This window comes from Cyrtonyx montezumae, unplaced genomic scaffold (assembly GCF_038088225.1).
Source record: "Cyrtonyx montezumae isolate F1298 unplaced genomic scaffold, pur_monq_1.0 scaffold_22, whole genome shotgun sequence".
Lineage (NCBI taxonomy): Eukaryota > Metazoa > Chordata > Aves > Galliformes > Odontophoridae > Cyrtonyx > Cyrtonyx montezumae.
This window is the reverse complement of record NW_027071959.1, coordinates 1,324,214-1,339,114: the sequence shown is the minus strand read 5'-3', so window position 1 is coordinate 1,339,114 and position 14,901 is coordinate 1,324,214. Positions and strand designations below refer to the sequence as shown.

Here is a 14,901-nt window from a genome sequence, read left to right as displayed (position 1 = left end):
TTCGGGCTCAGGCTGCAGCACAGCCAGAGGAGCGAAGGTGGAACAGCAGCTTCCAGTTTCCCGTCTCATTTCTTGCAGCTGAATGACAGCTGGCTGTGCCCGGCAGGAGGGGGACACCTCCCATCCCGCAGCCTGAAAAGCAGCTTTTCTGCTTCACGCACTTCTCCGGGCCAGGAGGAACAGCTGACGGCCGTTACTCAAACCATCAATGCATTTTTAATGCTGTTTGCCCGAGGATCCCTCCCGCAGCTCCAGGCCTGGCAGGGGACCCAGCGGGGCCAGCTCCAAACACCTCCTCCTGCCCTTCACCATCCCCCTCCACCCGCAGTGCTGGGCAGCTCCTGAACCCCAGGAGAGGAAGGCCCCACAAACCCCAGTGCCCCAGAAGCACTCAGCAGTGATGGCTTTGTGCTGCTGAAGGGGTTTCCCAGCACCCAGAGCTGCAGCTCAGAGCTCTCCCCCACCCAGGCAACAGCTCAGCCAGATGCCTTTTAGAATACTTTTATTCAATTAAAGAATTTGTATCTGTGTACACTGGAATGTGCTCTATTCCCTAGGCCATTATTGTACAGGGTTACAAAAACCAGGGGTCTGCTTCTTAAATATTACCCTCAAACAAATGTAATAAAAATGTTCCTTGGATGTCTGAACTGAAACGACTCCGTTTTAAAATCATACAGACGAGCAACTCCTGAACACAACTGAATTAATGAGATTCATTGTCTACTTCACTACGGAACAGGGTTTGCTTCCCCTCCCCCAGAACACATCTCCTCCAGGGAAAGCATCGCTTTATTTCCTCGCTGGCGCCGTTCACGGAGGACAGAGTGCTCACTTCTTTGGCAGAGGACCCCAGACACGCTCACCTGCACAGCACAGTGCTGGGGACGAGGAGCCACGGGGCCCTTCCCACAGCAGTGCAGGGCAACGCTGACCGCCCCAGAAAGGTGGGTGTGGGGGACACGGGAGCACAGCTCGGGGGGCACAGCGATGCTATGCAGGCAGAGGAGGGGCAGCTCCGGGTGCTGCTGTGCTCAGATCGGCCCAGCAGGCCTTTGGGAACGACCACTTCCCTCTCCTCCACAGCCAAGCACCAAGAATGTTGTTTCAGGTCCTAACCCCGCTCCTACTGCTTGCAGGTGAAGTAGCTCAGCTTACCAACACACCACCACAGCCCGAGCCAGGACACACAGCAATCCTCCTGGTGGTCAGCCCTGGGAGCTGCTCTCCTGCACACTGGAGCCAGCACAGAGCCCTCTGTGACCCAGCCAGCACTGGGAGAGCCCCCAAGGGCTCCAACAGATCTGGGGCTGAAGTTCACTGCTGTACTGCAGAGTGCTGGAGGGATGGCAAGGAGCACTGCAACGGGGTCTGAGCTGCGAGTCCACTTCTTCCAGATAGAAGGGTCCAGAGAAGCACTGCATCACTGAGTGTATTAAATTAATGCCTGTGTTCATCACCAGAAGCAACGGCTGAAGGCTGAGGAGAAATTTAAATGGCAGCACCAACAATGGGACATGTCTGATACTTGAAAACGTGTGTGGAAGCAGGCTGTGGGACTGAGCTCCAGTCAGCGCCACGGGAGGTGGGGAAGCTCCAAAGCCAGGTCCTCTGGGGGATCTCCTCCTGTCACCACAGATCTGACAAAGAAATTCGTAGCCTTTCCCCCCGTGAACGTGTCAGTTCTCTGCCAAAAACGTCAGTGACCCAGGACACTGCAGGTGGCACAGAGCCACGTGTCAGCACAGAGGGCTGTGGAGTTCCAAACATTCACAATAAACTTCGGCCTTTCTTTTTTTTTTTTCTTTTTTTTTTTCTTTTTTTTTTTAATTTAAAACTTTCCTTTGCAATTCCCCACCGTTGGCATTACAGGATTTCATACTTGTCCACCAGGAAGGTGGTCTCACTAGAAAACCTTACAGGGCTGTTTCCATCTACCTGGGTCACTTTGGTAACCTGTGGAGATAACACAGACAGCTGGGTCAGCATTTAAGAGCCCTTCCCAACACAGCAAGCACTGCTTCCCAACTCTGACACAGACAGGACCAACCCAGAACCTGTGTACACAAGGCAGTGCTCAGGAAAGCTTCTGGCTGAGGTAGCTCGACAGAAGTAGAAATCACACTGTGAGGCACTAAGCCCCTGCAGGAACCAGACACGTGTTGCCTGCTCTCAGTGTGGCACACAGAGGAAGGGGGAGTCTCAAATGCACACCAAGCATAAGCAAAGCAAGAAGAAAATAAAGCACTGTGAGAAAAAACTGTCTGTGGGGGAGATGCTTTGCTCAAGAGGACAGCACAGCTAAAGAACATCAAGGACAGAGGCAGACGTGCCAGAGCACAGCCAGCCAGTCCACCTGCAGCCACAGCACATCCTGCGAGCAGCCCCCAGTGAGCCAGCCCTGCGCCAGTGGTGACCATACCTGTATGTTGCAATAGTTCTTTTTGGAGATGAAGGAGACTTGCACTGGAAAGAAGTCATTTGGCTGCCCTGCTATGCTGAACTCCAGGCTGCCACTCTTGTTCTTGGCATCTATCACTGGCAGGCACCACTCAAGGAGATTTCTCCGGCTGTCATGGCGATACTCGCCATCGAGCTCCCCAATCACTGGGGCACCAACACCAGACCTAGAGCAGGCAAAGAGGAAAACACCAGTCAAGCTCCTAGGCTTGGCATGACCTACAGACCCAAGAGGGCAAGGAGCTGACAGGGAGGCCCAGGCACAGAACGTTACTCACGGTAAAGGGATCGTGATGATCACGTCGTTCAGTTCTAAGCTCTCCTCTTGCAACTCATATTCAATGTTAACATCACAACTGTTCCCACTTTCTGACGGCCAGCAGTTAACTGAGAGTAGAAAAACACAGTCTGTGTAGGTAGGCAGAACAGGCCTTCAAAAGATCGTGCACTTCAGAAAGCAAAGTAAAACGCTAGCCAAGAAATTCTGTCAAATCAAAGCTTTCTGTTTTCCTTGAGAACAGGAAACAGACACTGGTAACAACAGGTACTATCCAACAGAAGGCACAGAGATCTCATCCCGTCAGCCTCACAGTGTCCCTCACTTTGGAGCCAGCCCAGCTGCTGCAAGGCGAGGTGCAAGCAGGCAGCCCACAGCTGGACACCAGGCCCTCCAAGCCAGGCACACACTTGCACTCACTTGTCAATGGAATGAAGGACTCCTCTGTCGTCTGCAGCCTCCACTTCAGCACTCCCACGTCACTGTTAATAGGGAATGATTTCTCGGGATTCTTCAAACCAATCAGGGATTCTGCAGTAAAGAGCTTCTTGTCCACATTTGGGTGAGTCTGAAATGGGAACAAGAGCCAGGGTTGTGTCAGCTATAGCAGTAATGTCAAGCCTAAGGCCAATGTGTATTTCAGACAGCTCCTGTTCCAGTAACACAGCCCCACACATCCCTGAGTACCTTCCTCCAAAAAACACACCTCGTTTCTGCGACTGAGAAGCCCAATCATGGCATGCCTACTTATCAGCCTGAAATTCTGTCCCGATTTCTCAAGTGAACTTCAACCTTTCCAGCAGGATCTAGCCCAGTATTTACACTGCAGTCTGTGGAGACTACTCCCATTTTCAATTTATCTGCTGCAAAGGCTTGGATAGGATCAGAGGACACTAACACACACAAGCATTTCCAACATTTTGCCCCAGACAGCAGTAAAATCATGTACAACAGCACAGCACAGACATCACTTTACCTGTAACTGCACTCCCCTCTTGTCTTCATTTTCTATATGCAGACGAATCCGTGCAAATTTTTCATCAGAGATGTGCAGCATGATGATGCCATGCAGCTCCATATTCTGTAACCCTCCATCACGGCCACAAGTCAAGGAAATTTTCTCCTCTATTTTCATATGCACACTGGACAAGCAAGATAAGAAATCAGCATTCAGCAAGGACGGTCCACATGCAGTGAGCACATGCCCCAGAGAGCACAACAGCACCTGACAGAACGACACTGACAGCTCAACAGATGCACATGTCAACTGAGGGAAACTCAGCTCTGTGAACACAAATCTGGGATGAGCAGAAACCTATATTCACTTGGAATCCCTCTATCACACAGCAGAATGGCTTGCAGCAAAAAAAAACAACAACCCAAGGTTCTGATTTGCTACATGTCAAAGAAACTCTGAATACTGTGTGTTTCAATATGCAGTGGGACACGGACTATTTGTATTGGGTAACTGAAAAAGACAGCTACACTGGAACAAAACCAATGAGACACATTCCAGAAGGCACAGGAAAATTCCCAGTCTCATCTGAACAGAGGATGTACATCTCATTTTAACTAGGGCACTTTCAAATCAAGTAAGCTATCTGCTCTTTTGTTGCAGTGCTTTCCCAGACTGTACCCATCACCTTTTAAAATGAGAAGGCCAGATGATAAAGCAACAGAGATCACAAAGCAGTGAGAAGACTGCTCTCAGAACAAGCATGTTACCTACCTCTCCACATTAATGGATGGTGCAAGAACTTTGGCTGCTTCTGTAGAGCGTTTGCCTACAGAAGTCATGATGTTTTCTCCCTCTGATTTCAGCTTGTCCACAAAGTTGTCCACCTCCTTCCCTTTGGCTCCAAGTTTCAGAGCTTTACTAGGGCCTGATGGCCTAAATGAAATGGACAAACATCTTCAGGTCAGTTCAGCACAACAGTTTCATCCTTCCTCAGTCGGATCTTTGAGTGTTATAACTTGACTATCCCAACAGTACTAAGCTCACTTCAGTGAGAGTGCACACAGGAGAGTGCTGATCTTCCCCATCTTTCCACAGAGATGGAGGCACACAGTACCAAATTCTTCTTGCAGGAGCAGGAGAAAGAAAGCTCCTGATGCCAAAAACACAGCACCAAACTGGCAAGCACTAACAGACCCCCACAGCACCAGCCATAGGTGACCAGTCCCTTATGTGCCCACGCACACCAGTTACTTCAGCACCTGTTTATCCACGAAGATTCAGGAGGAAGCCAAGTGAAAGCCTTTATTTGTGCACATGGTATTCAGACAACGACAACTCCAAGGAACATCTGCTGCCAACTGCACACCTACCTGGATGGTGCTGGTGCCACTTTGGGCTTCTCTGTTTCAATGATGGTCTCTGTGATCATTGCTGCTGTTGTGCCCCCAGACACGGCTGAGCTGCCGAAGCCACCAAAGCCAGGAGCCTTCTTGCCCAGCCTCTCTGCATCCCTCCTGGCCTGCTGCAACTCCTTTGCTTTACGACGCATCTCAGCCTTTGCTTCACGTTCCTGAGTCTGAAATGAAAGACAAAAGGCTGCTAAAGCTTTGCAATCTCAATCTGGTTCAGTACAGCAGCCAATACAGTCTTCCTACAAACACTTCCTCAAAGAACCAGGAATGGGCATGTAGCGTACAGAAAAGCTAAACACCTTTAAAACCCTTACCAAAGCAGAGCAACACCTTTATATAAAATAGTGCTACCCAGAGCACCTTGCACCAGACTCAGAACTATTTCCACTCACCTCTCGGACAGCTCGGAACACCTTTTCCTCATGCGAGTCCATCTCAGTGAAGGTCCGAATTTGTGCCAAGTTGACATTCTCACGATAGCCCAGGGCAACAATTTCATCAAAGGCAAAAATCAGATCAAAGCAGTGCTCAGAGATCTCATTCTCCTCCAGAGCTCGACAATACTCAGGGATCTAGGTAGGGAAAAACATTTAAAACAGATGTAGATGAGCACCCTTTAAGCTGACTTTCATTCCTCTATGTTGTTGATAAACAAGATGAAGTTTTGTGACTGTTTTTCCTCAATTAAAACACCTATGGGATCTTTCAGCACAGTTTGACGTTGTAATTCACAGGAACCTAAACAAACACATCCTGTGATGCCAGGTAGTGTCCTAAAGACCCTTCAGCTGCACCTGACAGAAACAGATTATGAGGTTAACAAAAAAAAAACAACAGTGAAAACTCATTAGAAAATCATTCAGAGTACTGCTACACTTCTTAATCACATATGGTGAAGTCACATTACTTTTAGAAAGAACGCAGTCGTTACCTAAAGAATACTTAACATTGCATTTATAGCATAATTTATGTATCATTTATAGCCCTTTGGTCCCACCAAATAAATGGCAACCACAGATTTCTCACACGTAGTTCATCAATAACGCAGAAACTTCAAAGGTTACTTCCAGGCTGGGAATGAGACATAAAAAATCAAGTTAAGTGGAGGCAGAGTGCTTCACCAGGTCCCCTTGTAACAGCAGATCCTTACCACTCTAGAGAAGAGTCGGAGTGTTTCCAGGTCCTCCAGGATGTTGCTGTTTTTGGTGGTGATCAGCACCATGTAGAGCTTCTCCATCGGCTGATACACGTACCGCACGCTCTCTGTTTCCACAAAAGTGTGCTGCTTCCCAGTGTTCATGAGCTTTGGGAAAGCTGCCAGCAGCCCCTCGATGCGGGTTCGGGTCATCTCCACGAACTGCCGGGAGACGATGGCCTTCCCTGCCTTTGTGCAGACAGCTGCCGCCAACAGCACCTGCGGGGACACACAGGGCTCAGTGCGCCCTGCTCAGACACTGCCTCCACTCCACAGCCCTGACACAGTGTGCAGGAAGGATCACTGCCGACTACACTTCACCTCCCCGGCGAGCTCGTTTTCCTTAACCACGATTTTAAGGTATCTTTCTGCATTCAGCACCAAGAATTTAGCTCTTCCACAGGCACCTCTGCTCCTCTCAGCAGACATTCTCCAGCCCACCTTCTGTGCTACCAGCATTTAAAGCTCTCAGTCCTCCATTCAGGCAGATGCAGCAAATTCACCTCTTATTCCACAACCCCAACAAAGATTCAGGCAAAGGTCTGCGTTAATGAACTGTTAGTTCAGCCCCAGCAAAAAAAAAAAAAATCACAAACAATACCAGAATGTTTTGAAATGCAACATTTCTTCCCAGTGCCACACTTACTTTGAGCCAGGTTAATAAAATATTGAGTGTTATATTAATCACAGCACATGGATGACACTCCTGGGCACTTTCACAGATGCTATCACACCAACAATAAAAAGGCAACTGCCAGTTTACATTTTCTCATTCTCTCCACTTCGACTTCTTCCTGAAATATTCCTCTCTCACAGATTAGTTCCTAAATTAACATAGTCAAGATAAGGCAGTTTCTAAAGCTAAGATCCTGTAACTCCCCAGCCAGTTTTATTCACAGTATTCTAACAATGAGAGAAGCACCATCAGCTCTTCAATGCAGATTTCAAGCACCACCTCGAACCCCATAGAGCAGCACGGGCAGGAGAGCAGCCAGCACACAGCCCAACTGCTGTACACCACGCAGGGACCGTGTAGCTCAGGGACATCCTGAATAGAGCAGGTTAGGCAGAAGCCTCCATGCCCTAACTGCTCCCTGAAACCACTGTGAGTGCAGCGAGCCCAGCAGCTCCGCGGCAGCCGCTGTCCCACGAAGCCGCAGGTCCCGTTCCGAGAGGGGAATCTCACAGCTCCACGTCACCCACAGACAGCGGGACCTGCGTGACCTCCGCCCCATCCCGGCAGCTCGGGCAGCAAGGGACGAGGCCTCGCTAAAGATGACGGCTCCGGCGGGCGGGCGCCGGGACGAAGCCGGAGAACCGCACCAGAGCCGCCGAGCGACGAGGGGCCCGGGCAGGCCCCGCACGCTCCCAGAGCCCCGGGCCCTTACCATGGCGGCACTCGGCGCTCGCTCCCTCGGCGCTCCGCGTACCCTCAGGCAGCCCCACAAGATGGCGGCGCCGAGCCACGTCCCCAGCCGGAAGCGTCGCCGCGCACGGCGCGCGGGGCGGGGCGGGGCGGGAGGACCCGGAGCGCGGCCCTGCGGGCGGTATCCAGCGATACCCGCTGCGGCCGGAAGGGGGCGATAGCGCCCCGCACATGGCCGCCCCGGCCGCGGGGGCCGCTCTAGCCGCGCGAGGGTAAGCGAGACGGGGTCGCCATGGCGACGGAGGGCGGCGTCATGGCGGAGCGGCGGCCGTCCGAGGTGAGCGGGGACGGGAAGGGCCGCGCCGTCGCCTCCCCGCGTCCCTCCGCCCAGCCCCGCGCGGTGGAGAACCAGCCGTACGACGAGAGTCTGGAGCTGCCGGAGGCCGAGGAGGCGGCGGGGAACGCCAGCCGCCCGCGGGGCTCCCGCCGGCCGGGGCCGCCCTGGTCCGGAGGCGGCGGCCCGAGAGCGCGGCCCAGCGGAGCGGGAGAGCGGAGCAGCGACGGCGAGAGCGGCGGCAACAAGGTGAGGGGTGCGCGGGGCCGCGAGGGGCGAGCGAGGGCCGGCACGGTAAGGACGTGTCCCTCCGGCCCTGAAGGAAACAGCCGCACGGCCGGGCCCCTCCGCTGCCAGCGGGGACGACGATGACGATGACGACGACGACGACGACGATGATGAGGATGAGGATGAGGACTCCTCCGAGAGCGACTCAGAGGACGACTCGGATGAGCGCGGGGCTCCGCCGGAGAGGTGAGCAGCAGGAGCAGCCTGAGCCCGTGGTAAAAAGGGCTCAGCGGCATTGTCCACGCGCAAGAAACCTCTTTCAGTGAGAGCCGTCCTGCTGCTGCTTCCTTCACAGCTTTGTGGCACAGCGGGATCGGTGTTCGTGCCTTTGTTCTTGTACAAAAGCTAACACGAAGTAATGTCTGCATGAATGTCTCTTCCTTTCTTCAGTGACTACAACCTAGCAGATTATGACTACCTGCCGGTATCTCCTGAAATTAAAGAACTCTTTGAGTACATAAGGAGGTGAGTTGAAAGAGGATTTAGCCTGCCCTTGGCCCTCCTTTGTCTCAAGGCTAAATCTGTCAGGAAATGTCAGTCACCCACTGTGTAATACCGTTCTTTTTTTCACTCCAGGTACACTCCGAAAACAATAGAGATTGAGCACAAACTGCAGCCTTTTATTCCAGACTTTATTCCTGCTGTTGGAGACATTGATGCCTTTCTGAAGGTACCGTATTTTCAGGTACCCCCATACCCACTTCCATACAGGCTGAAATGAAAGGTGGCTTTGGTGTGAGCCTGGCAGGCAGGCTGTACTGCCAAGACCCCAGGCACACTGTCCTGACCTCAAGCACGTTGTCCTGGTAGCAGCATAGGGCAAGGGCACTGTAGCAGATCCCATTAAAGACACCTATGAGATCACATGTAACAACACTGTGACCTGGCTGGTCACTTTGGTAACATCCCACATAGCACATACATAATGTGGGGCAAGGGCTGCCTGTTTCTTTGTCCAGTACCTTGTGCTTTTCGGGTACTGCTGTGCTAGCAATTCGTATTTTCTGCTCTTTCAAAGCACATGCCTACAAATTCCTTCTGAATTGAGTCTGAATTCTTAACAACAGGGAGGCACTGTACAAAATAGTTCCAGCGTCCTCTGCTGCTTCCATAGAGAACACCTTCTGCATTCTACCTGCAGGTCCCACGCCCAGATGGCAAGCCTGATAACCTCGGTCTGCTGGTCTTAGATGAGCCATCCACGAAGCAGTCTGATCCCACAGTACTCTCCCTTTGGCTAACGGAGAATTCCAAACAGCACAACATTACAGTGAGTCATGGAGAGACAGGAGGCATTTATTGCACTCTGCCTAGAGAGAATGCATCGCACTTTACTCTTTGTGGGACTATAGCAACACAACACAACTGATAACTTGGCTTTCAACACAAATGATAACTTGGCTTTAAAAGCAGAAAAATAACCCTTTTTGACGTATAGCTTTAAACTGAAATGTATCTAAGCCTTGCCTCAGGCAAGTTTTAGTACAGACTTAAGATCTTTTGATTTCCTCTGGGTGAGGCTTTTTTTATAAATTCTCCTTGCCTGGTTTTGTTTCCCACTTGCTGTTCTATCTGAAGAATTCTGAAAGAAATGCAAAAGAGAAACCACATGGTTAATCAGGAGTGAACACAGGGTATTAAAAAAAAACAAAGCACCACAAAGTGCTTCCAAGTTTGTATTTTTGTTTCTAGCAGCATATAAAAGTGAAAAGTGTGGAAAATGCAGAGAAGAACCCCAAAGCCATTGACAGCTGGATTGAAAGTATCAGTGAACTGCACCGCTGCAAACCTCCTGCCACTGTCCACTACAGCAGGTGAGACATTCTGTCTGCAGAACGTCAGCACAGTGGGTGGCTGGTGGCAAAGTGCAGGAGCACTGCACAGAATGATCAGAATGTCTCTAAGAGGGAGAAGTGCTGAGTTTCAGGGTAGTTGTACCACATATGTGTCCCTCTCTGTCCTTCTCTTTCCCTCTGTACCTCAAAACACCTTTAACTGTTGGCATATGTGACATCCAACTTCTTGCAGTCAATGACTCTGTAAAAAGAAGATCTGGACAAGTCAGAGGAGGCAAGGCTTATTCTTTACCACGTCCTGGTTTGAGTCTCAGCAGTCGTGACACTCTCTTTAGCCCAGACTTCCAATTCACAGCAGCTCAGCCTCACTCCAAAGGAAGTGGTGGTTCCAGCGTGTTCCTTTAGTTGTAGTGCTAAGCACAATTATAAAAGTTAGTTCTGTTTAAACAAATAAAAATGCCCAAAATGATGCTCAGTAGACATGCAGATCTCTCTCAGTGGGTTAGAATGGTCTGTTCCATTCACAGCAGTGGCAGTAGGAAACCATTTCAGCTTCTTGCCAGCAATCCTAAAGTTTCTGTTTTTCTTTCTTCTGTTACAGGCCCATGCCTGACATAGAGACCCTCATGCAGGAGTGGTCTCCGGAATTTGAGGAGCTCTTGGGAAAGGTATGGCGTCCAAGTGGCAGGCAGGTGGTTCAGGGCACAGCATTAAAAATGATCCCACTTGAAATCTGGATATCTCTTCCTCTTTGACCACTTTGCCTGCACCCTGCTCAGTTGAGATTTGCTCCTCACTTATCATTTCCCACTTACCAGAGAATAGGAGCAGCCTAAAGTCTGAATGCCTGGCTGCTGCCCACGTCACCTCTGTTCTCAGCCTGAGATTAGTGCATGCTCTCAGGCCTTTGCTATACTAGAGCAGAACTGACAACTTTTTTTTTTTCCAGGTGGGCCTCCCAACTGCAGAAATGAACTGTGACCTGGCTGAATACGTTGACATGATATGTGGTAAGCAGGGAAGATCCCTCTCTTTCCCTTACTTAAAGGTTATCTAATTATCCCTAGCACAGAAACTGCCAACAAATGGAAATGTTCAGCTTTGAGAGACTGAGGTATCTCAGGCTGGTCCAAAGAGGGTGTTTTGACTAACTGTTATCTCATTGCTATTCATCTTCCTTGGGCTTGGGTTCTGTCTGCTCTGCTCCACAAGCTGATGATAGTGAGCAGTCAACTCTTTTCTCTTCTAAGAGCTTAGGTGGGAGAAAAAAGCCAAAAACTCAGTTCTTGTAGGTACGCTTGGTCCTTCTGGATATTCAGAACAGAACAACTCCAGTCTTGTGTACGTTCACTGCTGAAGACACAAGTGTACTCCTGCCCTGTTAGTGTTATTAAAAAAGGAGACCTTCAGGTGTAGGTTCAGGCCTAAGTAATCAAGACCATTCTCTGTTGTCTTCAGTAGGAAGCGGACTCTTGTGGCAAGGACGCATGCAGTCATAGATGAGCAAAGGGCCAAGTAATTGCAGGCAGTGAGAAGTTGAGGCCTGACCTACAGCACTCCATGTAGGGCACTGTAGTCCTGTACTCTTCTGCTCTTCTTTGTAGCCATTCTGGACATCCCTGTGTACAAGAGCTGGATCCAGCCTCTGCATGTTCTTTTCTCACTCTACTCGGAGTTCAAGAATTCCCAGGTAAGCAACCCCCCAGACAGGCACAGGTCACTCAGCTGGAAGCATTACAAAGCTCCTGACCTTAAATTTGGCCTTGCTGTGTGCTCTCTGCATTTGTGAAGAGCTAGTAAACAGTAAACTATCTTAAAAAGTCTCTACAGAACATTTTCTAAGGTTCTCATTTCCCTAGTATCTTGATAGCCCAACACTGATATTGCAGTATTACACAAGGAGCCTCTGACTTACTGCAAGGCATGCATGGTTTAGCAAACCAGCATGAGACCAGATGCTTTTTCCCACTAAAGTCATGGTGACTGTGCTGAGCACAGGCAGAACATGGACAAAGGGAGGTTTGCTGCTGAGCATGCAGCTCATATGGTACTGAAGTGGTTTGCATTTTCAGGTACACATGTACTGTAATTAATGAGTCTGATCTTTCTCCTGCAGCATTTCAAGCCTCTGGCTGAAGGGAAGAAGGCTAGGAGCCCCCCATCCAACACACTTTTACAGTCAGCAGAAGCAGAAGTATTAAGCTTTACTTGAAGCTTCACTTTAAACCCTCGTCTCTCAGATCACTGTCTGCTGCTGTACAGAGAGATATTTGACCAAAGCAACCCATGGAGCAGCACACAGCATTTCAGAAGCCTCCCTTAGATACTGATGAGTTATTCTCCATTTGTAAGTAGAACTGTACTCTTCACATTTATAGCAGACGCTGCCTGATAGCTCCATTTTGACTCATCCCCAGGGAATAAAGCATTAAACTTGCTTTTCCAAATGATAGACTCCATGTGGCACTGATGCTGCTGAGCAGAGGCTCACTGAGTGTTTGCTACAGCATGTAGGAATAAATTCCACGCTCACACAAACCTTTCATCTGCCCAGTGTGCTTCAAGGTGTGTTATACTCTGAGGGTTTTAGGTCTTCTCTGCCCTTTGTTATAGAGCCTCTTTTCCTATTCCCTTTGCTGCTGCAAACAGCATCATTGCTTTCTATCCATTGTTCAGAAAGAGTTGGTGAAAGCCAGTGGGAGTGCTCATCTATGCTTAGGGAAAACAGAGGAGACCACAATACACAGCATCACTAAAGAAAGGTAGCATTTAGAATTCACAGTTTATGAAAAGGGACCTTGCCAATTTCTTATGTTCTGTTTCTGCCACCTAAAGGCAGAACAGAGCATGAGTGGTTACCAAAGGAAATAATCACTGCCAAGTGAAAACACACCGTCTTTCATCTAAAGATTTCAAAGCCTTACGAGAGCGGGGCATCAGTTACTAGAGCAGGGATTTCAGGGAGATCTGGATGACTCTGCTATTGCAAAGATGAATTCATTTTGTTTTGCAACACAGTTGTGTCCTGCAGCATAAGGTGAGGTGAGTTCATGCTTCGTCATCATCACTGTGACTAAGAGCTGTTCAGGTTCAGTTGCACGGCGCCGACCTCTTTCATTATAAGTTTCTTTCTTTCTGAAGCCAGCCATCGCCAGCAGAGATCTGAGATGCAATTACCTGCTGGCTTGTCCCAGCATAGCAAATTAGGTATTCCTGTTTGCTATGAAAATGTGAGACAGACTGCAGAGCAACGTCACGAGGCCATCTCAGCGCCTGCGTGGATGCAAGCCTTTGGAAGTATGCACATCTGAAGTACAGCGTAATTTCAACTTCTCATTTGGAGCACCTTTGCATCAGAGGTTCCCACAGGAGACACTCAGCACAAGAAATCCTGCACACACTGCACTAGCTCTGAATATGAGTACGTGTTAAATTACTGGACATCTGTTAAGCTGAAGGCCTTCTTACACAGTAAACTGCCCACCTTTAAAGAGAGCTATACGCAAAGGCTGTGTTTTATTTACATTCTAATCAGACACCGAAAGCACATGCAGAGAGAAGAGCCATGCTTGCTTTCTGCAGCAGTGCAAAGTTAGCCCAACATCTCCTGATCCCTACATACTTAAAAATAATATTAACAGAAGAAATCTTTACAACAAAGGCAAGTTAACAGCTGGTGAAACAGCAGCATCAAAAGGGAAAGGCAGACAAGAAAACTAACCCAGTAAATGCAGTTAAAGTGGGTGTGTGCACTAAGGAGACATGTAGCAACAAGGGATGAAGGAAGCTACAGAGCATTCATCCTGCATCCAAAGGTATAAAAGGAGCTGCACCCACTAGCAGCATAACCTGAAAGTTTACATGGAGCGAGGTTGGCAGAGCTGCCCATCATAAATCAATTGGAAAGGAACTGCTTTAACTACAGTTATTCAATTGGAACTTCTCGATGGTGATGACCATTTATCTAAAAGTAACTTAATGGCGTGAGAACATTCAGAAAGGGAAAAAATCCCCAAGGCAAAGATCCAGCAAATTTTCCTAACAAGGAGGGCAAATGACAGAAAATGCAAGCCAGTCCTTCCTGCAGAGAGGGGCTGCTCTAAGCATGACCGACCAAAGCTGTGCTTTGACCTCATCTCCTTCCCCATGTGGCCACTGAAGACTTTAATGCTTATATTTATGTCCTCCTCCTCATTCCATACTTCCTCAGTGCTTGACTTTTTCCCCCTTTCTTAAGTAAATGGTACAAAGTAGGTTACATCCTTTAAACTATGGAAGATGATGTAAACCAAATATTCCCCAGCTAGAAAATACTTTTTCCAACCCAAGTTTTACTGGGCTGTAAGCTAAAGAGTTCTACCCATAGCTATGGGAAGCAAGAGGCACCGACTGACGAAGTATTACCAGATCCTAGAAAGCCTTATTTACAGTTTATCCACTCGCTGTGCATGCTGAAACTTGCCTGGCCACCATGTCTGCAGGAGAACATGACCGCTGGCGTTCTCAGTGGATCCAAATTCAAAATCACAGGTGAGACGGGACAGCGACGCAGCTGTGGGTGGACAGCTTGTTTCCAGTCTGGGCTGATTTTAGTAATATTTGTAGAATAAGACTCGTAAGAGCTATTTGAACTTGCAACTCCGAAGAGTTTGCATAAAATGTCGGGTACCTGGTGAATTTGGAAGCAAAAGAACCACAGGATTCCCAGTTAAATACAAAGCCTTAGAGACAGTTTCTTGCAGGGGCCACATTCCAAGGTTTCTGTTGCTGGTTTTCAAAACTGCTTCTCTTCTCCTGGCTACAAGAATATGTTTT

General features: G+C 49.1%; 2 protein-coding genes across 3 annotated transcripts; one reads left to right on the top strand and one right to left on the bottom strand.

Annotated features, from left to right (window-relative positions):
• Window positions 1–1,760: 1,760 nt before the first annotated feature.
• ARCN1 (archain 1) lies at window positions 1,761–7,783 on the bottom strand. Its single transcript, XM_065738404.1, has 10 exons — window positions 7,691–7,783; window positions 6,258–6,521; window positions 5,500–5,679; window positions 5,066–5,271; window positions 4,467–4,628; window positions 3,714–3,879; window positions 3,158–3,305; window positions 2,739–2,847; window positions 2,423–2,627; window positions 1,761–1,956 (listed from the first exon to the last, which is right to left on the bottom strand). The coding sequence occupies exons 1-10, from the start codon at window positions 7,691–7,693 to the stop codon at window positions 1,867–1,869; spliced, it is 1,533 nt and encodes a 510-aa protein (XP_065594476.1). The 5' UTR covers window positions 7,694–7,783; the 3' UTR covers window positions 1,761–1,866.
• A 171-nt stretch (window positions 7,784–7,954) lies between these two features.
• IFT46 (intraflagellar transport 46) lies at window positions 7,955–13,389 on the top strand. 2 transcript variants are annotated; one of them, XM_065738403.1, is made up of 10 exons: window positions 7,955–8,251; window positions 8,325–8,476; window positions 8,681–8,755; window positions 8,867–8,960; window positions 9,432–9,560; window positions 9,986–10,104; window positions 10,688–10,754; window positions 11,036–11,096; window positions 11,691–11,776; window positions 12,203–13,389. In XM_065738403.1, the coding sequence occupies exons 1-10, from the start codon at window positions 7,961–7,963 to the stop codon at window positions 12,296–12,298; spliced, it is 1,170 nt and encodes a 389-aa protein (XP_065594475.1). In that variant the 5' UTR covers window positions 7,955–7,960; the 3' UTR covers window positions 12,299–13,389. The 2 variants fall into 2 exon arrangements, with proteins under 2 accessions (XP_065594475.1, XP_065594474.1); XM_065738402.1 differs by having other exon boundaries at window positions 9,983–10,104.
• The last annotated feature ends 1,512 nt before the right edge of the window (window positions 13,390–14,901 follow it).

What these genes read in the sequence shown, in the direction of transcription:
- IFT46 (XM_065738402.1), top strand. Translation starts at nt 7,961, where the DNA reads ATGGCGACGGAGGGCGGCGTCATGGCGGAGCGGCGGCCGTCCGAGGTG. An exon ending in ACATTGATGCCTTTCTGAAG is followed by an intron (nt 8,961 to 9,431) that starts GTACCGTATTTT and finishes TTCTACCTGCAG; the next exon opens with GTCCCACGCCCAGATGGCAA. An exon ending in CGGAGTTCAAGAATTCCCAG is followed by an intron (nt 11,777 to 12,202) that starts GTAAGCAACCCC and finishes TTTCTCCTGCAG; the next exon opens with CATTTCAAGCCTCTGGCTGA.
- ARCN1 (XM_065738404.1), bottom strand. An exon ending in AGAGGGGAGTGCAGTTACAG is followed by an intron (nt 3,306 to 3,713) that starts GTAAAGTGATGT and finishes TTCCCATTTCAG; the next exon opens with ACTCACCCAAATGTGGACAA. An exon ending in AGAACTATTGCAACATACAG is followed by an intron (nt 1,957 to 2,422) that starts GTATGGTCACCA and finishes TTATCTCCACAG; the next exon opens with GTTACCAAAGTGACCCAGGT.